Source organism: Thamnophis elegans, chromosome 3 (assembly GCF_009769535.1).
Source record: "Thamnophis elegans isolate rThaEle1 chromosome 3, rThaEle1.pri, whole genome shotgun sequence".
Taxonomy (NCBI): domain Eukaryota; kingdom Metazoa; phylum Chordata; class Lepidosauria; order Squamata; family Colubridae; genus Thamnophis; species Thamnophis elegans.
This window is the reverse complement of record NC_045543.1, coordinates 135,207,691-135,232,135: the sequence shown is the minus strand read 5'-3', so window position 1 is coordinate 135,232,135 and position 24,445 is coordinate 135,207,691. Positions and strand designations below refer to the sequence as shown.

Below are 24,445 nucleotides of genomic sequence, written 5' to 3'. Positions count from 1 at the left end.
ATTAATTATGGTGGATTTCTTACATCTCAAACATACCTCTCATATTTCATGTTCAAAATGTTTTTTTGTTGCAAGCTATTTCAATCTAGTCTTCTTTCTGTGGTGAGTGAGATACAGAGCAGTGGGTCTTTGTACAGTATTAACCTAGCATTTTACAAGAAGAGAACTGCAAAGCACCCTATATATGTTTTAGTTTGCCATTCTCTTTTGGCTAAAGAACAGAGGCCTTATGCAACTGCCTTCAAATGTATAGAGATGGGAGTCTGAAATCAGCACAATTCGATATTGCATCTACCTCAAAGTAAAGACTTACTCATTGCCTCTATCCTATATTTAATCACGCTGAGGAAGCCAGATGTCTTATGTCAGTCTTTTGAGGCTGATAACATCAGGAAGCAGAGGCCACAAGAATTATTAGAACAATATCATTAGAAGGTATAATAACCCAATCTCGAAATCCTGACTGAGATTTACTTGATTTCCTCTTATACTAAAGGAGAAACCAAAGACAATCTTGAGTTTTTCCCCTCACCCCCTCCTGCCTATCTGGGTTAAGTGAAGGTTTACACAACAGTTTTTGAATCCCTTCTTCAAAGCCATCTCCATGCCTGCTGAAACCATGGATGAAAATTACTCCAAATAAGTCATTCTGAAAATCTGAAATAATCTCTCACTGAGAATATCGGACTTTATAGAGTTGATATTGTGTGGAAAAATATGAGGGGGGAGAGGTATTGCCTTGAGTTCCAGTACAGAAGATGAGATATTATCTAATCTAATCTCTCGTGGGTAAGACATCCCTAACACCTCTCGGGGTGTATGTTCTGTTAAGATACAGCCTGTTGTGCCATAAAATGGCTTCTACTGTACAGCGCAGTGGAGTTGCCATGGTAACAGCTTCAGAATACTCCACAAGGGGGCTCCTTCTGGTAAGGTGGAAAATCCAACATTAGAAATCCTGTCTAATACAAGATTAGGATAAATAAATACCCAGGCAACTCTGGGTTATCAGCTAGTAAGGAAATAAATAAATTTTACAGCCCGTTTTTCAGAACCCAGAAGAACACATGAAGTAGTTCCTTTACTGTTGCTTCTCTACAAACATAATCTTGCCAAACTAAAGCAATTATCTGCTATCAGTATATTCTGTGAACTGCTCGGCAGTGCCTGACCTTGTTCTCTTCCTGTCCACCAGACATTCCAAGCTTTCTGCCTCTTTGCCTTCTGGGAAAAAGCCCCTTTCTCCTGTGATTCCAGACTACATTCAACCACACCGCTTCATGTGACATGCAAAGCTAACAGATGGCTTTGCATAAGATGATTCAAACATCATTTGAGTGATCCTATTGTGATCCACACATAATGCCAATGGTGTGGGGGGGGGGTGTCAAGAAAACAGTTTGCATTTGTCTATAAACTCATCGGGGGCAGAGCTCAACTCAAAGACTTTACCTTTATGAACTAATGGTGTGATTTCAAGCCTTGTGTTCTGTCCAACTCAAAAAACATCATCAAATCCATAGCATGAGAGAGCTAATAATTAATCCCATCCTTTTAAATATACCCCCCAAAATATCTATACCAGAATGTTAAATGCAACTATTTTCATAAGGGTGAAATTATAAAGGTGATATTACAATAATTATAATCCCCGTGTTTCTGGCATAATGTCTAAATAATCATCTGCATTAATGGATTTGTTTGTGGATGCCCTTTATATAATTGTATGAAATCTTTTGTATATGCCAAGGTTACATAAAAATTGCCCTATACGTGCTTCATAGTCTTCACTGGCAGGAATATAATGGTTTTGCAAGCTAGAGCTAGCTATACCAAAATAAATAAATAAAAATAGAGGATTACTCTCAGTTAATAAATGCAACATCCAGCCTGTTCACCAGTCTCAAACCTGAATAGGAGCAAAAAGTACATTCAGGAAATAGAAAAATTGAGTCAATTTGATATTTTTCTCAGATAAGATGTACTGACACAGCAGGATAAAATTCATGTCCCTCTTGTGCCATATGATAGTTTAGCATCCCACTGCACTGGAAGCTTAACACACTAGTAAAAAAATTAAGTGCAGTATTATGTGACTATTCCCATAATAAAATCACAGTAAAACCAAGGCTTCAAGGGAAAGGCTCACATCATGTTCCCACTAAAAAAGCCACATACTGCTATGTATCTTGCAATTCAAAAACGTCATTTAAAGTGAGAGTAGAAAGTGGGATTAATACATGAACGAGGCAGATCTTCTGGACTAATCTTTAGCATATGCTACATTAAATCTTTCTTAGTAAGTGGCTGCTTAAAGGCTCTGAATCTTTGAAAACACACAGAAAATACTTTGCATAGAATGAAGGATCGCTTAAGTTAATATCTTCCAGGTTTTTTTTTCTTTGTTTTGTTTTAATGCCTTCGAGTCTGTGTTGATTTCTGGCGACTGCCTGGACCAGTCCCTGTATTTATCTTGGCAAGAGTTTTGGAAGTGTTTTTCCCTTGCCATCTTCCTGGGGCTGAGAGAGAGTGACTGGCCCAAGGTCATCCAGCTGGCTTAATGTCGAAGGTAGGACTAGAACTCACACTCTCCCAATTTCTAGCCTGGTGCCTTACCCAATGCACCCAAGTGGCTTCTGTTTTAATATCCACCTAGACAATTTCCTTTTGCTTGCTCCGCAATTTTATCTTAGGATATCCACTTGTTAACCATTATTTTCTCTTCAAATTTCTGTCCTTTTCCAGATTGCAAGTTAACTTTGAAATAGCAGCCAAGAATGGAATTTAATAATACAAGTTTACTTTCTTGGAGAGCAAAATCAGACCAGGCAAATAAAAGGGGATGGATTATTCACAGATCAAACTCTAATCCTACACTCTTGTTGACTTGAGTTTCCAGTCGGTATAGCAAGAACTCCAACCAAATATCCTTCTTAATCCGTGAGTACATGAAAAAAGCAAAGTTTTCCTCTGTGATGTCTGATCAGCCCCACAAGCTCTTTCCCCAGAAAACAGATGAGGAGAAACTGACAGGACTTGCCTTCTTCAATTTAGTAAGAACAAGGGGTGGCATTCAGCTGGTTCGGACTGGTTCAGAGGAACCGGATGCTAATTTTACATCTGATTCACCGAATCGGTAGTTGCAAGGACTGGCTGGCCTCGCCTACCTTGCACCGCGACTTGTTTTGGATGCCAGGTAAGTGCAGGGCCCACGCAGAGGCTTTGGGAGTGTGAAAAATGGGCTTCCCATAAGTCTGGAAATGGGTCTGTTTCCAGCCTCCGGAGCCCGGGGCAGAATGTTTTCGCTCTCCTGGAGGCTCGAGGAAAGCTTCTGGAGCCTGGGGAGGGTGACAATGCCTCCCCACCCCAGGGTGCAGGAGACCAAGTAGGCCATGCCCATGCCCACACAGCAACCGGGCAGCGAACTGGTTGCTAACATTTTTGAATCCCACCCTGGTAAGAACCCTACAACTCACCCATTATACTTTCTGTTCCATTTGCCGGAGGTGTACAGGAAGAAGCACTGTAATGGGTTGTGGCACTGCGATGGAAAGTGGACATTGGAGGAAGACTGGAATTGATGTCTGCTGAAGAGTGTGATGGGTAGCTCTGTGGCACACAGCAGGGAAAGATAACATTTCAGTTAGCAAGTAATGGTTATACAGAGTTGCTGATTTTATCACTCATTCATTCACTCACTCACTCACTCACTCACCAAATTTATATAACTCACAAATAGGTGACTCCGGGCAGCCTCAAAAAAATTAAAAATCCATAAAACCTATTAAAAAAAACATATTCTACCTTCCACACCCGCAATGACACAATCAAATCAGCCATTTGATCGACTCCATCTCCATTCATGATCCCCAGATCTGCTCACGAAACCACGTTTTTAAGGGGCCTTTCAGAAAAGCAGTAGGGCGCAGGCCAACTCTGCCTTGGGGGAGTGATGTCTCATGAAGAAGGTCAATTGTACGATGAACCCCTATTTTTAGGAGATCTCTTATTGCCTGTAAACAACCTTGATCACCCAGCTTGGATGGAAAGGTAGACTATAAAAAAAGCAATTTGGTGACATCTCCCAGGGGGACTTTTTTTGGGGGGGTGGGGTGGGGGTGCCCTTGTTTCATCCTAAAATCTTTGATATGTAGCTGAGAGACCCCTAGGCGGAAGGTACAACATGACCTGTACCCGAAGCCCAGCAGAACATCAGAACAGTGGATCAAAGAACAAAACTCCATTGTAAGGCTGTAAAAATTGTTAGCATTTATGTCAGCGAAGGCTGTTTTAAAGATTGTCACGCAAAGAAGCATCTTCAAAGGGAAAAGAAAAAAGAAAGCATCCTCAAGACAGGGTTCTGCTGTATAGAGTTAGCTCTGCTTGGCCTCCTCCTCATTTTGCAATTAGGATTTAAAGTCTCGCACATGTGGGAAAAAAGAGATTTTATTTTTAAACCATGAAATGTACAGAGGTGTCTCTCTCTCTCTCTCTGTGCGTGTTGTCCATGAAAAGGCACCAGATTTCTTCATTTATAACTCTGCTTTTGTCAAACGGTTTTCTCTTAAGCAGTGAAATCCATGGTCCTTCTCTTCCAACAGAGATAAACATGAGTGTGTGAGAAAAAAGTGGTTTAAATTGGTGAAAAGTTTGTCTTCTATATTTGTTGCACACACAGATTGACATATAGTGCCGATTAGTAGCCTTACCAAGCGGTCATGAGGATGGAGACTGCAATAGCTACTGGACTGTGGAATATGAGATGAATTGCCCAACATGCCTCCATATCCAGGAGGATTCATTCCACTGGATGAGTTCCACGGATCGCTGCTGTGGTGGCCGTCTGTAAAATGTACAGGAGAAAATGTACGATGTAAAAAAGATGCTGAGACTCTAGAAAGAGTGCAGAGAAGAGCAACAAAGATGATTAGAAGACTGGAGGCTAAAACATACGAAGAACGGTTGCTGGAACTGGGTATGTCTAGTTTAATGAAAAAAAGGACTAGGGGAGACATGATAGCAGTTTTCCAATATCTCAGCGGCTGCCACAAAGAGGGAGTCAAACTATTCTCCAAAGCACCTGAGGGTAGAACAAGAAGCAATGGGTGGAAACTAATCAAGGAGAGAAGCAACTCAGAACTAAGGAGAACTTTCCTGACAATTAAAACAATTAATCAGTGGAACAACTTGCCTCCAGAAGTTGTGAATGCTCCAACACTGTAAGTTTTAAAGAGGATGTTGGATAACCATTTGTCTGAAGGGTTTCCTGCCTAGGCAGGGGGTTGGACTAGAAGACCTCCAAGATCCCTTCTAACTCTTCTCTTCCTCTTTCTATTTTATTCTATTCTATTCTAAATATAGCTTCTCTGAATACTCGATTCTCTGACTAACAATCCGAGGTTGTGTTTTTAGTAAATGTTAAAATTAGCATTCTAATAAGGTTTGATTAATGTCTTATGTGTCACAGTGCTGGGTAGCAGTTTGCAATAAAAGATAGCAATCACAAGTGGGGAAACTGTGTTATCATCCTTTGTCATATAGGAGCCACACTAATCTTATGTAACTACATGAGCATTATTTTTTTTTAAAGTTTTCTAAACAGGAGTGTAAATGACATTTCTGAAATCACCACTAATTAGTCAGAGATATTCTGTGCAATTTTTAAAACATTTGTGCTATTTTTATCAGAAACCCACATAGTTGTGACCTATATTGTTATTAATCCATGCTCGATAAAACTGGAACCTAACATGTTTTTTTTTTAAGCGCATTTAAAATAAGAGTCTAAGTAGATTCTGGGGTTTTAATTTAGCACATAAATACACAAATATTTTGATTCCAGGACTTGACTTTTTGGCCAACTTCATAACCCAATGTCATATATAAAATATTTATGAATCAGAACAGAGATATCTATGATTTAGGGAGATGCTCAGAAACTTTTCCCATAGAGATTCTTAGTCGTTTAGGTCGTGGTTGTCCCAAAGATGCTTTTTTCAAGAGGCAACTGGACTTTCTGTTTTTTTTTTTCTTTGAAGACATTTCGTATCTTATCCAAGAAGCTTCTTCAGCTCTGAAGCGTCTTCAAAGAAAAAACAAAGTCCAGTTGCCTCTTTAAAAAGCATCATTGGGTTTTCCTGTAGACAGACATTTACCAACAAAAGCTATTTGGAAAAGATGCATATTTAAACTTAAAAGAAATTTGTCTCCAGAATTCTGTTTTTTCTACTTTTCAGTTGATGAACCCTTATTTTTTGAACTCAGATAATTGGTTTAGGGGAGGAGTTGAGAGATAACTAAAACTTCATTATGGTATTATGGTTATAGATCAAAATACAAGGATCAACTAAACTGAACTCATTAATTTGCAATAATTTTTTAGAGTAAAATACGTTATGAGCTATTTTAAGTTAAGGCATAAACACAACTATTTTCTTCTTGACAATAAATTGGTGCCTAGTCTCATAGATTAACAAAACAATCTGGAGTGTATTATTTGAGTTTTGATTATCCAGAAGGTATGCAATGTACTACTTATCTGGCGATCCAAGAATATTATGCAGTAATTTTTGTCCACATGGAAAGTACAATAAAGTCAAACTTTCAATAGTATAAGCCACAAGGATAAAATTTAAGACACTGGGGATGTTCTTGAATCTGCCTTCCAATATCCTTGAAGGAAATTAAATCAAGAAAGCATAAACAGAGTTTAAAAGTTGGAAGCATGGTTGCATATCATATTTGTGGGTCAAATGTGAAGCTCGGCCTGGTCATTGGAATCTAATAGTTTCTGCCTTGCTGCAAATTTATTTGAACATAACCCAAAACTCAAATCAACAATGGAGACATCTGAAGCTTCTTCTCTTTGATCTCTAATTTCAAGAGGACAGCAAACTGTTAACAATCTTTGAGGGAGCTAGGCTATTCAAAAAGTAATCTTTAGCTTAAGTTGGAAGCATCAAATCCATGTCTACTCTCTATCTTTAATAAATCTATGATAATACACTGAGTCATAATGGACAACATGAAACTATTTTCTCAAAAGATTTTGACTGGATTGCTCACAAGCGAGTAACCATCTAAAATTTAAATAAGGAGCTGACCAACAATAAATGTAGCTGGGATGTAACCGACTCCTCTAGCACAGAAAAATAATGTGATATCTTTAAAGTACAGGCAGTCCTCAACTTACGACCACAATGGAGCCCAAAATTTATGTTGCTAAGTGAAAAATTTATGTTGCTAAGTGAAAAAATTTTCTCCATTTTATGACCTTTTTTGCCACAGTTAAGTGACTCATTGCAGTTCTTAAATTAGTACTTTGGGGGGGGGGGGAAATCACATGACCCCAGGACACTGCAACTGCCATAAATATGAACAAGTTACCATGTGAATTTTGATCACATGACCAGGGAGATGCCACAAAGGTCATAAGTGTGAAAAACAGACATAAACCACTTTTTTCAGTGCTGTTGTAACTTTGAATGGTCACTGAATGAACTGTTGTAAGTTGAGGACTACCTGTACTTTTGTCATTCCGTATAATGTAATTGGTATATGTTTGCCCACTGAGAGGCATCACTTCCAAAATGTGTATGAATGTGATACTTTTAGCACATTCCTCATTTTTAAAGCTGGAATTCACTTTCAGGTCCATGGTGTGTAAACTTGATCAGCACGAAAGAAACTGATATCCCATTGGAAAAAAAAAGTGTGCAAGATGCTTTGCTGGTTCTGAATAAAATTTTGGAAAGATTACTCATCCCAAGAGTGACCAGTGAGATACACCTTGGATAGCTTACAAAGATGATGTGAAAGTGATAGCTTCCCATTGCTATTTGTTCTAATTACCTGGTATTCAGTAATATACTCTAATTCCCGCTTCCTTTTATTTTTATCCTCAGAATAACAGAATATATCTTTGGTTTGACTAAGAAATAGTAACTTACCCAAAGCCACACACTGAGTTGGCTAATTAAATGAGGGGTGTACATCAGGGGTGTCAAACTTGTGTCGTCACGCCATTGTCACATGACGTATCATGACTTTTCCCCCTTTGCTAAATGAGGCATGGATGTGGCCAGCGCGTGACACATCCGGCCCATGGGACACGAGTTTGACACCCCTGATCTATAGGGAGGATTGTCTAATAGATTCAAATACTCTAATCACTATAGAGGTTATAACTGAATTCATTTAGCTAACATGGCTAACAATTACTGACAGACACATTAATTATGAATTTCCTTATCATCAAAGCCTTTTCTAAATAATGGGATAATATATATTTTAATCATTGTTCCGCCTTTTGAGAAACTTCCAAGATGGACGTTCCTTGCACCACTGATTTCTGCAGGGAGAATATAGCCATTTGATTGGTCCGCCTTGGCTATCTAATGGATACATGTGATTTCTAGGGATGCTTGAGGACTTTCCTGTGGTCTTGGTTGGCCTAACTGAACCTTAAAATATATAGGTGGCTGGGCCTCTTAGCACAATTGCTCAGAAGGAGCCTTTCCTATTTTCCATCTAGGGGCCCCATCCTCCACTGAGAAGCTTTGGGAGCTGAAGCAGGACATGGGATGCCTAGAATGGCAATAACATACAACAAGAAAAAATACGACTGAAAATACTGATAAACTGAACTTCAAACCTACATGATGGCAATAAGAGCAGGAAAGTGCCCATGTTTGATTATTATCAAGATATAGGTTGTGGACCATGAGGGCAAATTTGGCCAACAGTTGAAATACTTGAGACTGGGAAACCAACTTATAATTATAATCTTTATTGTCATTGTACTTAAATACAACGAAATTGGTTAGGGAACTTGGGGAATAAGAATCAATAGTACACTTTAGGATTCTGATATGGGAATGCAACTGCTATTGTTGATATCTTATAACAGTGATGGCTAACTTTTTGTCGTCACATGCCAAAAGTCCCTCATGCCCCATCCCTCTGCTCATGTGTGCGTGACCCCCCCCCCTGTGTTCCCCCTTGCCCAGCCCCCTGCACATGCGCACGCAACTGACCCTGTGTCCTGTTTTGGGCCTAGTAGGCTTCCCTGCAGCCTCCTAGGGCCAAAAATGGGCTGTGGGGGCAGGAGCAGGGCGCATGCACAGCAGAGAACTGAAAATCAGCTGGCCAGCAGGAGGCATGCACGCATGAATGGTAGAGCTGAACTGGGGCAAAGGTTGTGTGCCCACAGAGAGGGCTCTGCCTACTACCTGTGGCATGCGTGCCATAGGTTCACCATCAGGGTCTTATAATGATGTGTTGTCATAATCCTACTGGATCGCTCACGTACTTTCAATACTATTGATTTCTACTTCTTTCTGGACTATCTGTGAGGATTGGGAGTGAGGGAAACATGACACAGTTCCACGCCAGCTGGGCAAAATCAAGGAAACAGAGATTTCAGCAAGTTCTGTTTATTGATAGTTTGGGGGTTATAAACAGAATGTCAAAAACTGCAAAAGAAATTTTCTGCCCTCCTTCATAGTGCTTTCATTAGGTAGAGTCTTTTTGAAGTATCCGAAGTGCTTCTTTCTAAATATCTGGCCACCAGGGCTGAATCCTTGTTTACATGATAAGCTGCTGTCTTTTGATTGTTTATGTCTAATCTCCCATTTCTTATGAAAGGCCTCATTTTACTCCCAGGAAAGTAGACCCAGGAGGTAAAATGAGGATGACATGATAATGGTGATGTTGTGGATTATGAACTATTCTTGTTTAAATTACATTTCGGGGCTTTAATTCTAAATACTATAAGTATGTAGGAATTGTAAGCTACTCAGAGTTAGTCTCTAAAACTCCAAACAATGAATAAATGAGGGGAGCAATAGTTATAAATAAAATGTCTATACTTTAACAAAAGGAAGCAACAAAAGAAACACAACATTTAAAGACGTTTGTACCCAAAAATGCAGTTATTTTTATTTATTTAATTTATTTTCTTATTTCATTTTTATGCCGCCCCCTCCCCTATAAGGACCTACAATTTAAAGGACAAAAATAAAATCTGCACCTAGTTTAAGAGACAAGAAGCCATTCCACAAGGAGCAACGAGACTAGATGAGACCAATTAAAATTCTTGCAAATTTTCCCACCTGTTTCTTTCTAGTTGCATTGGTTTGTAACTCCCTGCATGGCCAATGGATATATTAGAAAAGTTGGTTTTGTGGGATTTTCATGGAGCTCAAGCAATAATATTATTAATAAATACAGCTGTGGAATATAAAGTTTTTTTAATATCTTTTTTTTTCTCCACCAATGATTAGTTTACATGTAAAATCTCATTTCTGAAATTATATTTAAGGTGAGTGAATAACTCTTCTCCATGTGTGACTGATTACACCTTAGATTTTTCTAATCAATTTAATTGCTCTATCAATTGAATATTGTTACAAACTATTTGACCTACAATGCTATTGGTAGTATTATAAGGTAATTCTTTGAAGTGAACGCAAAGAACTGAAAACATTCATCCCATTAGCTGCTTTTATACAATTTTTTTGGTTATATATTTTTTATTTATATATAAATATTTTGAAATATTTTGAAAACAGTATATTGTCCAGGTATTTCATTTTAGTGAAAAAACAACAAATATAGTAACAATAATAATATTAAATGTAGTAATTATAACAATAATTATAGTTGCATTAACTTATTTGTGCTTCTATTAAATATACTGGCATACTTATACATAACATTTATCTTTTACATACACATAGCAATGATCTTTCTTCTTCTAACTTCTACCTCTTGTATCTAATCTCACGTTAATATTCTATATCTCCTTTATCTTTTATTTTTAATGTAAGCCTATCCATCTCTGCACAGTTCAATGTTTTCCGAATTATATTTTCATCTGGTGGGGTGTTCTCATGTTTCCAATATTGTGCAAATACAATTCTCTCTGCTGTCAATACATGATGCAAAATACAAAATATTTTTGAGTGCAGCCAACACTGGGGCTTCAAGGTTGTGATTCAAATCATGCTGAAGGACAGTGAGGCCCACTGAATATGATTAGACTCACAGCATGCATCAGTTTGTTTGGCACATCTTGCTGAAAATATCTGTAATCAAAGTATTTCCACTAGAGAAAATGAAACCTATCGTTATTTCTTGAGCTCTATTGTGCTCCACTGCTGTTCAGAGTTTCAAATGCTGCATTTCAGGTCTTACCACTGCAGGCAACCGCATTTTTTGGAGTATAAGATGCACCTTTTTCCCTCAAAAAAGAGGCTGAAAATCTGGGTGCGTCTTATACACTGAATACAGCATTTTCTGCCTCCTGAAACCCCACCCCTTCAACAAAATGGCCGTGCATAGCCTTTAGGAGGCTTTCAGAGTGCTCCTGGGGGCTGGGGAGGGCAGGCTGGGGAGGGCAGAAATTTCCCCCCCCCAGCCCTCAGGAGCATTCTATAAGCCTCCTAAAGGCTACGCATGCCCTTTTTTGTGTGAAAATGGGTCATTTTTGGGAGGTCTGCAGAGTGCAAAAACTTTTTTTTTAAATTTGCCTCTTCAAAATCTTGGTGCGTCTTATACTCCAGTGTGTCTTATACTCTGAAAAATATAGTAACTCCTTAATTTCAAGTGGAAGGAAGTGGCATACGGGCACATTTTTCTCCATGTTTACCATCCTTCCCAATGAACGTTAAGATCTGGATAAGGGGCAGCTCCATTTTGTCCTGGGAGCCCAGCAACTTACGTTTGCATCAAATCACGAGCACATTTGCTATGTAGGAGTCTGTGCGTCTGAATTCAAAGTGACACTAACACTATTATTTCACTACCAAATAAATATGTTCACTTCCATAAACATTTGGAAGAGCAACAAAGTAACCAATGTTGCATATTGTGAGTTCGAATTTGGCAGCAAAACCGACTGTACAAAATGTTTATTAAAAGATCCCTTTCAAATCCGCAATATGTCTTGTGGCCTTGATCGTCCTTTATCTGTCTGGCATGCTACTGCGTTAACCCCTTAGCTTTGAAAGAGAAATCAAGATTGCCTGGAATTGTCCATCTGGCAGGAAACTCCGTAAACAAAGAACTGAGCTCAGGAATTCAGCGTCTTGTCCACTGACCCTCAAGGACATGCATCAGAAAACCCATTCTATGATAACATCCTACCTTGCATGAAGAAAGAACTAGGAAAAGTGCTGGCTGGTGGTTTTGAGGATGGATAGCCGGGCGAATCCCGATTGTAATCGGCAGTGCTTGCAGAAGGGGCATAAACCTATGGACAGAAAGAACAAGAGCAAAATGTTAAATGCACTAATATCTTTCCAAGAATTAGAATTTTTTAATTTTTTTAAAACTGAACAGCACCACAGTATGATTCTCTTTATTGGTATATGGCTGCAGTTAAAACCTACTTTAGCAAACATTGAATCTACTGCCGAAAATCTACTTTTCTAACCTTCAATTGGATAAAACAGTGCATCGTAGGGAAACAATTTTTGAAAATGAAACTCAAATGGATTATCTTATAAAAAATGAGCCCAAAATCTGGAAACCATGACTACTGCAGGACTGAAATTTGACAAAGTTATGGCCTTTTCCATATCACTGCCAGGCATCCATGATCATCACTTCCAATGTGCCCTGATAGATTCTGACGAAAGTAAATGGGGAAGAGGGTAGGAAGTCAGAAATCTCCTCCACTCCCACTACGTTTGCCTGCCTGTGGTCATTCTGTTTCTTTTTTAGGTCAGGAAATGTCTTTGAAACTATGACCCAATAGGTCACAGTTTGTCCAGAATAGAATAGAATAGAATAGAATAGTTGGAAGGGACCTTGGACGTCTTCTAGTACAACCTCCTGCCTAGGCAGGAAATCCTACACCACTTCAGACAAATGGATATCCAACATCTTCTTTGAAACTTCCAGTGTTGGAGCATTCACAACTTCTGGAGGTAAATTGTTCCACTGATTAATTGTTCTCACTGTCAGGAAATTTCTCCTCAGTTCTAAGTTCCTTCTCTCCTTGATTAGTTCCCCCCCCCCCCCATTGCTTCTTGTTCTACCTTCAGGTGCTTTGGAGAATAGTTTGACTCCCTCTTCTTTGTGAGATATCGGAAAACTGTTATCATGTCTCCCCTAGTTCTTCTTTCTATTAAACTAGACATACCCAGTTCCTGCAACTATTCTTCATATGTTTTAGCCTCCAGTCCCCGCATCATCTTTGTTACTCTTCTCTGCACTCTTTCTAGAGTCTCCACATCTTTTTTACATGGTGACCAAAACTGAATATCATGTTTAGTATATGATAACACGACTAAAATTTTCACCATGAAAACCTCTCCTATTGATGGATCATACACCTGTCTCCACTTTTCAATGAATTCAAATCCTGGGAGTATACACTTAAAAGGCCCACCCTAGTATTCCCACCCAATATAAATCCAAATATATATTCACAAAACAGAAGGAAAACTTATCACTCAGGATATCTTTTGCCATCTAAATTGCAGTTTTGTGGTAAAAGTCTACTAAATAAGATACTAAAGACTCACAATTTTACTGTGGCATGCCAGCTTCTTATTCACTAATTTTCTTAAGAAAAATTGGTTTTGGAAAATAAATAAATAAATAAATAAATAGATGGAATCATGATCTTCATGATGGGGAAACACGACATATTTGGGACCCCTTAGGAACAATGGAAAATACACCAGATTTGAGATGAAAAGGTATACCATTAGCACACTACCAGAGAAACATTAAATTTTATGAACCATCTGTTTTATAGCCTCCTCCAGTTTTTTCCAACCACAAGGAACTTTAGACATCACTTGGGCCAAGTCACCTAGTGAGCATCTGTGGTTGACAATGGAACTGAATCTTGCTAGTCTGATACCTTAATTGCACCACACTGGCTCAATCCTGTTTGTTTTCATTGTTGCAAGAAGGCAGAAAGAGCTGGTCCTGTCTGTCTGTCTGTCTGTCTGTCTGTCTGTCTGTCAGTCAGTCATCTACCTACCTAACCTCCTATCGTGTTTCCTCGAAAATAAGATTCTGTCTTACATTTTTTTTGCCACCAAAAAATGGAACCAGGTCTGATTTTCAAAGGGGGGCGGGATGTCATCCACTGACTCACTTCACTCGCGTACATTGCCCCAGGCCTCCTTTTCGTTGTCAGAGGCCTTCAGGAACTTCTGCAGCTGGCAAGGCTTTCCCAAAGCCTTTATTGATCCATAGCTCTGTTATTGGCTGCAGAGGCCTTTAGGAAAGCCTTGCCAGCTGCAGAAGAAATGGGTTGGCAAGGCAAGTGTCAGGGTGTGCGAGGCCTGGCTGCAACTGTCCAAAGATAAGTAATAGGGCAGCTCTACTCCCCCCCCCCACCCTAGTTTTTTACTCATGCACCCTGGAGTGGGCAGGGTCTTAATTAGAGCTTATTTTTTGTGGGGGGAGGGCTTACATTGGGTGCATGTGTAAAAATCAAGCTACTTTCGGGGTAGGTTGTATTTTCAGGGAAACATGGCATCTAACCTGTTTTCCCGAAAATAAGCCCTCCCTGAAAATATTGCAACACAGCAGCAGCCATGAGGTGACCACGTTCGCTGCCTCCTGCACCTCATAAATAATAAGACCTCCCCAAAAACAAGGCCAAGTGCCTGTCCTTTTTTCGGGGAAACACAGAATCAATCTATCTATCTATCTATCTATCTATCTATCTATCTATCTATCTATCTATCTCTATCTATCTATCTATCTATCTATCTATCTATCTATCTATCTATCTACCTACCTACCTACCTACCTACCTACCTACCTACCTACCTACCTACCTACCTATCATCTACTTATCTATCACACATTTTTCACCCCTCTGTATTATCTTTTACTGCCTCTGTTTCCAATGTGAAAAAAAGCTGTAGAAGCAGTTTTCTGAACATGCCTTCTCTTGGGACTTGAAGCTCTGGAAGCCAATGAAGCTGCTGACCTCAGGGAAATGATTTCACAGTGAAAGAGAAGACATACATCCTGAAGTTTGATATTATTGCATGCCCTAGCACACTGTTCAAGAATGAAATATGGTACATTGAAAAAAAATTAAGTGCTTAGGTTAGGCTGCATCTTTTCAACAGACAATTTCTTCCATTCCTGAAATGAAATCTATCTGGCTCTGGAAATCTGAATTTATCTGTACATCATGCTCAATTAAAAAAAAAAAACACCCCAAACAGTGGGACATAACATGCTTATTATAACTAACCTGAACTTAGTCTGTACTACAAATGAATGCAAATTTGAATTTAATCTGTACTATTTTAAAATGAAGAATGGAATTGCACATGATTGAAAAACTGATATGCAAGAGAGAAGAAAAAAACTAGATCAGAATGTTTCTTCTTGATTATATTATTTTGAATAGACAAATATTATTATCCTATGGAAGTCATACAATCATGCTGGTCCTTCTAACTATATTAATAGCAGAATGCAAATGCAATTGATTCACCAAATCCCTTGTCACTGCAGAACTTTTCATTTGCTCACACTTCCTTAATTTCAACCCATAAATCCATCACCACAGGGATGAGGATTTCTGGCAGAAAATATGAATGAAACAAGCTGTAAGAAATAAAATAAGGAGACGACAGGAGAGATACATATGCAGTTAGTCCTCAACATACGACTGGGATGGAGCCTGCAAGTCTTAATGACCTGTTTTTGTGGCGATCATTAAGCAAATCTATTGCTCATTGTGGAGAGTTTTTGCCAGAAACCAGAAGTAAATGTTGGTTTTCAGCAAAAATGTCACACAACTGACCATGGGACGCTGCAAATGGCTGTAAATGCAGGCCGGTTGCCAACTGCCCAAAATACAGTCATGTGACTGGGGGAGGGCAGCCACTAGAACTTCAAAACCGGGCAATGAGTATCTTGGGGGGAGGGTGTAATTTCAAACAGTTACTAAGCAACCAGTTGTAAATTGGGGATTATGTTTACATCAGACAGAATAGATCAGGGATGTCAAACTCAAGGCCCGGGAGGGCGGATCTGTCCCGTGTGGTGCTTAGATCTGGCCCACAAGGCCACCATGGAAACAGCGAAGGACTAGCCCATAATGCCTCTGCCAGCGAAAACAGAACTTGCATACGGCGCTCCTGAGCTCTGTTTTCACTGGCAGCGGGTTGCAAGAGACCATTGCAGCCGAAAACAGAGCTGTGGAGCCTGTTTTCCTCTAGCAGAGTGCTCAAGCCACCACAGATGCCCCGGACACGAGTAACATCAAGCCGATCATGCCCACCCTGGCCACACCCACTCCGCCCCCCCCCCCCAAGGTCAAACACAACCCTGATGTGGCCTTCAATGAAATCGAGTTTGACACCCCTGTCATAGATACCAATATGTGGAATACATTTAAGCTGGAGCCAAGTTTCTGAACTTGGAAAGGAAAAAAATATTGTAGTACAGTATTAGATCGGCTGTCACTGAAAGTCAATACTCTGTAAGGCACACTGTATATCTGGAAGAATTGTAATATCATGAATGTAATTTTTAAAAAGTCTTTAAACTGCTCTATTATATGGAAGTAGAGTTCAAACAATAATGGAACAGTGAAAGAAAGCATCAAATCATTCCTTTGTTCCCAGGGAGTCCACAGGAGAGATACATATGCAGAGAGATACATATCCCAAGACTAGAAATGGAATTTCAAAAGCATGACTCAAAAGCACTGAAAGTTCTAAACATATCCCAGGATACTAAACCTGCTCTTTTTTTTTTTTTGAGAAGCTCAAAACAACTAGTAAAAATCCAGATCAGCCCAAGACCACCAAAGCAGTTTGCATGCATTTGGGGAGTTGGGCTATCTCTTTTTTAGTGCTCCGCATATTTGTGAGTACAGTAAACTTAGTAAATATGCCAAAACTTAATTTACTTAACATTTGTTTACTAATAAATGGAGATCCCCCCCCACTAACAATTCTTTCCAGGGTGAAAACAAACTCTATTTAAAAAACTTTTGATTTCTTGTAAGTGCCTGGGCACTTCAGTGTTCACGGATACATTTTTTTTTTGCCTTTGTTGACTTTATATATACAGATATTTGTATAGTTAATGTTTCTGTTTTTTAAGATCTTACAATTCCAGATGGTCAGGAAGACCAAAACATTCTCATTATCTTGATGAAAATGGATACCTTCCTGCCTCCATTTTGAAGCAAGCAAGCAAGGAGATCACAAACTAGCCACAGTCCTATTTGGATATTGACAGGTTACAGCAAAATGAATGGGAAAATAATAATAATAACAACTACAAACCAGAAGAATACATATATGCACCTTACAAATAGGACGATAGTTTGCTTCAGAGAATAACTGGTGCAACCAAGGAGAGAGATCTTAAAAATAATGAATGATGACCATAATAAAGATACGATGCTGTAGTGTATAGTCTTGCATAATTGTTCTCACAATATTTTATTGCTTGGATAGAAAGCATTGTTATAGCCCTGGTTATAATTATTATACAGTAGTAAGTTAAAAGACTTTTTGGGGAAGTATTTGAAATAATTGTGTTTTAGAGAAATAACAGAAGGCATAGAATCCAAAGGGTGGGAGAGTGGTAGATGGTGATGTCATCTTTAATGCTTTGTCCATTATGTTTTTGTTAATTATTTATTAAGCAATTTGATTATATGCAGAGCCCAAAGGACAATTCAGTCTTTTTTTTTAAAAATAAAACCAGAAATGCTGCTATCATAATTAACCACTTGCAGATATAACCACACAGGCTAAGAAAGCAGTATAGCCAAGAAATCCATCCCATTTCTATAACCCGTTTTCTGGATTCAGTTTAATATCACATCAAGCCAAAAGATATTTTTATCTGGATGGAAGGACCTGGCTCAAGTACCCACCTGCATTTTTTTTTTTACTTGTGGTTTGCAAACTAACCTAGGAGAAAATCTGAGTGAAGTCAGAGTCTAGTTAAAGTATCCATGAGCGTCACATCAGGGGCACAAACAAAAGGCAGTGCTTCTAACGATAGACCTGGCTGGGCTGTTTTCTGGTCTTAGGCTGTGCCATCTGGAATTGGGAAGTTTGCTTTCTCATTCAATACACTCCACCGGAGAATAACAAAGAAAAGTCACATTTAGGTTAATGGCTCCTTTAGGGATTGATGTGGCAAGCAGTAGCAATCACTTCACATTCCAAATGAATGAGAGACTGGATAGCTGAACACTGTTTCTCAACATAAAATATCATGCACGTGCACCCAGGCGCACCTCCCCAACCTATTAGAACAATGAAGACTCTTTCCTCTAATTTCTTTGCTTTGTGTTTGGGGATAGCATGGATAAACACACACACACACACACACACACAAATCTGTTAAGAGACAAGTTCCCCGAGGATGGGCTCCCGCACGAGTCGGAAGGTTCGGAAGTGTTGTGGCCCACCAGCAGCTAGTGGAGCTGGCAGCAGAGTCGGACAGTGAGGAGGTTGGGGAGGAGCATGGGCCAGTCCTGGAGGCTGTGGAAGGCTCGGATGAAGGCTCTGCGTCAGAGGCAGAGACAGGGCCAAAGCCGTTTGGCAGTGATCAGGTGCCTATGGAGCTAAACAGCAGTGAGGCAGAGGAACAGCAAGAGCCTGTTCTCAGTGTGCGAATGCATAGAACCGCCACAAGAAAAGAACAATTCAGAAATCAGAAATGGGAGTAAAGTCACAGGTGGAAGGTGATTGACCCCCTCCCATAGGAAATAAAAGAGGAGCGAAAGGGGAGTGGGTATTTTGCAGGAAACAATTTGTTTGTTCGGTCATTGGATTCGTTTCAGGAGTGTGAAGATCTGTCCGTGAATCTCAGAGACTCTGTGCCCAGTCTTTCCTTGCACAGCACCTCATTGGAAAATATTTACATGGCAGCTTTCCAAGATAGATAAAGTCTGCAGTCATAAATATTCCTTTGAAAGACTGTTTGCCAGGCCTTGCTGAATGTGAATGAGAAGAATTCCCATGCATTTAATAAAAGGGGTTTTGTCGGGACCAGGACTCTGCCTCGTGTTTTTTGGGGAAGCCTAGGTAAGAATAGGTGACGGACCCAGATTGGATCCTGCAACATTATACTGTGACATGTGTACTTGCTTTCTCTCCCCCTCCCTCACACACCTACAAACATACTCACACCACACTGTATACTTGTGTTGAGCAATGAAAAACTCCTCTTGCAGATGTTTGTCACAGACTTGTGTCTGTCTGTCTTAGTCTTCTTTGTAGGGTGCAACAGAGGACAAGAGTTTTCAAAATTCAGCCTGAACAGCATCCAGTAAGAGGATTGTGGGGACTGGCCTTCAGAGAAGTATGTTATGAAGAATGAAATGGAAAAAAATCTGGAGTATCACATTTGTACTGGCAGAAAGTCTCTGTGTTTTCCATATTCTCACTTATAAAAGTTTCCAGAATATAGTAAAAAGGCTGCACGAGGGAGAAGAATACGCAAATCTTTTCTCTACATACACACGGAGAATTTTTATGAGATTTTTGGAAATCAAGAAGAAGCACTGGACAAAAATATACCTGATTATTTTGCATAATGGGTAGAAGTTGTTCGAATGTGGTATCATGGGAATCTGAAATAACAAAAATTATTATAAATGTCTGTGTTCTGATAGTTAACTGCCCATAAGAGAACATTCAGTACTTCTGGGATATGGAGGAAATAACTTCAGTAAAAAAAAATCTCTCCAAATTCTTGGAAGTTTCTCATAATTGGGGTTTGCAACCTAGAAATGCTGATCTAAAAATATTCCATCCTTTCCTGGGAGCATCTGTCTATTATAAATAATACAGTCTATTTCAGACAGAATGATTTCAATCCTCCAAACCATTTTTACAAATGGCAAAATCTGCTATGCAAGCATTTCTATCTTATAAAGCAAAATGACCATCTGATTATGTTACATTACCGTTTCCTAACTATCAACTAGAATATCATGAATATCATGAATTTCTAGTTGTAGGTTTAAACTTACATATTTCCCTGGTTTGGATGTGATTGGGATATGTGCTTGGTTTGTACTTGCATGCAAGCAGGTAGTGCTCAAGATATGACAGTTCATTCAACAACCAATCAAAGTTATGATAGGGTACTGACAACTGGCCATCACGTAGAAGTCCCATGGTCACGTGATTGAAATTTGGACCCTTTGCAAATGATTTGCATTTAGAAGAGTTGCAGCATCCTGCAATCAGATGTTCACCAATTCCAATCTTCCCTGCTGGCTTCCCACAAGTCAATGAGGAAACCAGCAGGGATGGTTGTAAGTCAATCCAATAAACCACTCACACTGCTTTTTTTCTCCTGAGGATCTCTACTATAGAATACAAGATCCCAGGGATCTCGTACTCCCCATATCCCCCTCCCATCCATACACACTCCATAGCATGTACATCTGTCTGCAGAAGGACTTCACTAGTCCACCTACGTCCTTAGCAGCCACTCGTAGCCCTTGGCAACCCACGGATGGCACTCCACTCCCCACCCCTGCTGCACAAGCACCCCCCCTCCTTGCTTGGGACTCCCACTTCTTCCAACTTGATGACTCACACAAGCTGAGGCCTGGACTGCCAACACTAAGTGATACAATTATGTGATATTGTGCTTTACAACCGCATCGTTTAGCAACAGAAATTCTAGCCCAACGGCTGTCATAATCCTATAATCACCTACATATATGCACCACTAGACGTGATATGAAAAAACTACAAAGGTTTTCTTTTAACTTTGAAGCACCCATATGGGTCTGTTCATTATACTGAGGGGGGGGGGGGAGAAACCCATGTCGAACAGAAAAGTTACTTCCTTGTAAAATAAACCCAATGCTTTTTGCTTTGTCTTCAGAGCAATTTTGGATAACTCTGTTCTATCTTCTATATGACATCTCTTCAGATATTTGAAGTTAAGTTTCCCCCAAATCTTCTGTCCTCCCAGTTCAACATTGCCAAAACCTCCAGCTACTCCCCAAAGGTTTTTCCTTCTAGACTTCTTATCTTACATTTCAGTTTTTCAATGACATGCCCAGAGGCGGATCCAATATTCTAGGTATGGTCTGCTCAATGCACAATAGGGAGGAATACTTGTTTGTCAAAAAGGTACATAGTCTATTCTGATTGATACCTATGATGGGACTTTAAGTCTGACTACAGGTCATAAAATTCCAGACAAAGACAATAGCAATCCAAATTACTATTTAAATTATGCATAAAAACAGGAGTTGAGGTCACCTTGGGAAGCTTTAACCTACCATATAGCTGCCACTACTGCAGTTATATCAAGTAAAAAGCTGCAGGATGCTCTAGAAATTTTGTATTCTAGTAGGAACACTCAAGGAATATGAGGACAGCAAAGTGAGATGAGATTAGCAAGAAGTTCTGAGCACATTGGAATGCAACTGTGCAGAGTATGGGGCAGCTGGTAGCCATTTAGTGAGATAAAGAAATAGGTGTGTTAAAGATGTAGATTAACTATTTTTCGCCATTTTGTGAGTACAGCAGAAAGACCAAAAAGAAGCAATCTTGAATTGGAAGAAATTTTTTCCTAAAGCAAACCAAGAAAATGGACGGTGATGTGACTAAATTGAAATACATAAATAAGATCTACAGTATCTGACTGATAAGTTGTGAAGCTACCCAGGGTTGTAGTGGACTTGGGCAACCTAAAAAAAAAAAGAATCAATCAACCAATCAACAAAAATAATTGATAATGATCCATACATACTATATAGCCAAAATAGCAGTAGAGTATCATCAATGCCATATAAATTTTTATCTCCTGCTCTAATGGTCCAAATAAAGCTTATGGGACTTACTCTTAGCATCATGACCATGATGTGTCAAATTTACAGGTATCCAACCTTCTCATAGTAAGAGACATGGAAGCCAGAATGCTATGGTTTTTATCCAACCGTGTTAAAAGCATAGAATAGAAACTACTCTGGAAACATCTTGGTGTATTATTTAGAATACTGCATCATCAGTTCCTGGGAAGAACATCTTTCTTCCAGATTAAGAGCCTCTGTAATTTTAAAATCTGTTTAGATGGATTTGATCAACTCTGGAAAAAGTTAGTCTTGTTCTTAGGCGTTACCATTACATCTGAATACGGGTGTTGAATATGTCACATTATTTTCTATCATCTTTGACAAAAAATACTTTGCCCAGAGAGTATTTTTTTTAAAACATCCCCTTTCATGACCTATTTACAAACAGAATGAGGTTCCTAAACAAATTATTTCAAATATTTACACTTTGGTACATTCCAGCTCTAATCTCTATTCCTACAGCAATTTTATTGCCTCCTCACTTCCATATGCTAGCAACCATTTGAAACTATGCCTCAAAGAATTCACTTTGTAAATAGCAGTGCAACAAGAATGTGCTTTTGAATATTTTCAGATGAGCATAATGCAAATTCCAATTCAGCTATCAACTCAAAATATTCATTAATATGAGCAATCATACAGCACAATTAATGAATTCTTGATTACTGGTTGGTGGAAACATATTTGTCAGGTCACATTAATTGCAAAATGAACAGCACATTTTGAAATTCGTTCAAAACAAGACAAACTACAACATCAAAAATATACAAGCAAAAATGGCACTTAAATATAGAGTGTGTGTGTGTGTGTGTGTGTGTGTGTGTGTATATATATATATATATATATATATATATATATATATATATATATATATATATATATATATATATATATATATATATATATATATATATATTACTGTTTATATGCATGCACATACACATCTGGGAAATATATTTAAACAACCTATTTTTACTGGTACCCACTTGTGAAATTGAAGTAAATTTGTTAGGGTAATTATTACAGAAAGTCCACAAATCAAATTACATTACAAAATTCATATCTTAAGTCACTGTGGCTGTCCCACCTTTAGGAAAAAAGAAAAGAAAAATCTGGATAAATATAGGGTACCAAACTATCAAAGCTATGGAACTATCAATTGTAGTTGCTATATATTAAAACTAGAGATGATAAAATGTTTATAGACATTTCAACTGTTCAGAATGTTACACAGAATTCTGGAAGGAAAACTTGCAATGAAGGGGAAAAGCAGACGTATCGTAATTGAAGACACTTTTTACGTTAAAAGTATAAAGTTGGGGTATAAAACAGAATGATTCCCCAAAAAACTGTTGAATATGAATGAAGTTTCTAAAGTATTTTCATAGCATCTGTTTGTGTGAATAAGTGTTCAATATGTATGTTATGTATTTTTAATCTTTTAAAAATTAATTTAATTCAATTTAGTCCAGTTAATCTAAAGGTGCAGATACTCATTTTACCACATTCGGAAAGCCACTATGGAAATGTTTCATTTCGAAGAAAAGAATATACTATTTTTTAAAAAAATGTTGGAAGAAATCACCCAGTTTGTCAGAAATTCTGCTTGAACAAATGTTCAAAGGATTCTCCTAAGCTGCTCCTAAGACAGACATATATTTAAAAAGTCAGTTTTCTTTTTGTTTCCCTTGTGTGTTCTGCATTAGGGGTAGGAATATCTCTTACTCTTTGGAAGAATATCTTCCTGCTGTAGAAAGAAAGCATCACCTTGCTGTGTTTTTCATGCTCTTATTTTTGTTATCGTCCTATTGGAATCAATTCTTCAATAATAACTTCCTGGGAAAATTAGCTATTTATAATTTGCCAAAGTTAAACCTGAGGAAAGGACGGCAGAAGTTATTACTCATCCTTTACCACAGAACTGCTTAGTTAACTCCATCTATACAGAAGCGAGCTTCATGAAGTTAGTGAAAAAGGAGGAAGGAGGGAGGAGGAGGAAGAGGAGGAGATATCCAGTTAGAGAATAAAACACTTTAGCACTTTATTGAGAGCACATTAGATCATCTACCAATAGATTAATCATTTATATCTCAGATATAAATGATAATATAAATAATGTCTTAACATCTCATGACAAACAGGGAAACCTTTCCAATCTATAGCAATAGCAATAGCAGTTAGACTTATATACCGCTTCATAGGGCTTTCAGCCCTCTCTAAGCGGTTTACAGAGTCAGCATATCGCCCCCACAGTCTGGGTCCTCATTTCACCCACCTCGGAAGGATGGAAGGCTGAGTCAACCTTGAACCGGTGAGATTAGAACCGCTGAACTGCAGATAACAGTCAGCTGAAGTGGCCTGCAGTACTAAACCCTAACCACTGCGCCACCTCGGCTCTATCTCATTCCTAAACATTTACATTTTGGGTATAAATCATTTTTGTAATGACACTGCATCAGACAGAGCTGGTGTGCAATCTGAGGATGCCCCCAGACTCAGGGCTTCTGCTCAAAGAGCAGGTACCACCGACAGCTAGGAAGACCTTTGCACACCTTGTGTGCCAATTGTGTTGGCTCCTGGATGGGGCGGCTACACTCA

General features: G+C 38.8%; 1 protein-coding gene across 10 annotated transcripts in view; it reads right to left on the bottom strand.

Annotated features, from left to right (window-relative positions):
• Positions 1 to 24,445, bottom strand: part of LOC116506122 (transcription factor 4) — a 420,496-nt gene that overhangs the window by 52,139 nt on the left and 343,912 nt on the right. For all 10 annotated transcript variants that reach the window (XM_032213768.1, XM_032213769.1, XM_032213765.1 and 7 more), the window contains 3 exons: positions 12,148 to 12,253; positions 4,710 to 4,843; positions 3,477 to 3,609 (listed from right to left, as the gene is read on the bottom strand). In XM_032213768.1, the coding sequence (XP_032069659.1) occupies positions 3,477 to 3,609; positions 4,710 to 4,843; positions 12,148 to 12,253 (373 nt within the window). The remainder of the gene's footprint in view (positions 1 to 3,476; positions 3,610 to 4,709; positions 4,844 to 12,147; positions 12,254 to 24,445) is intronic.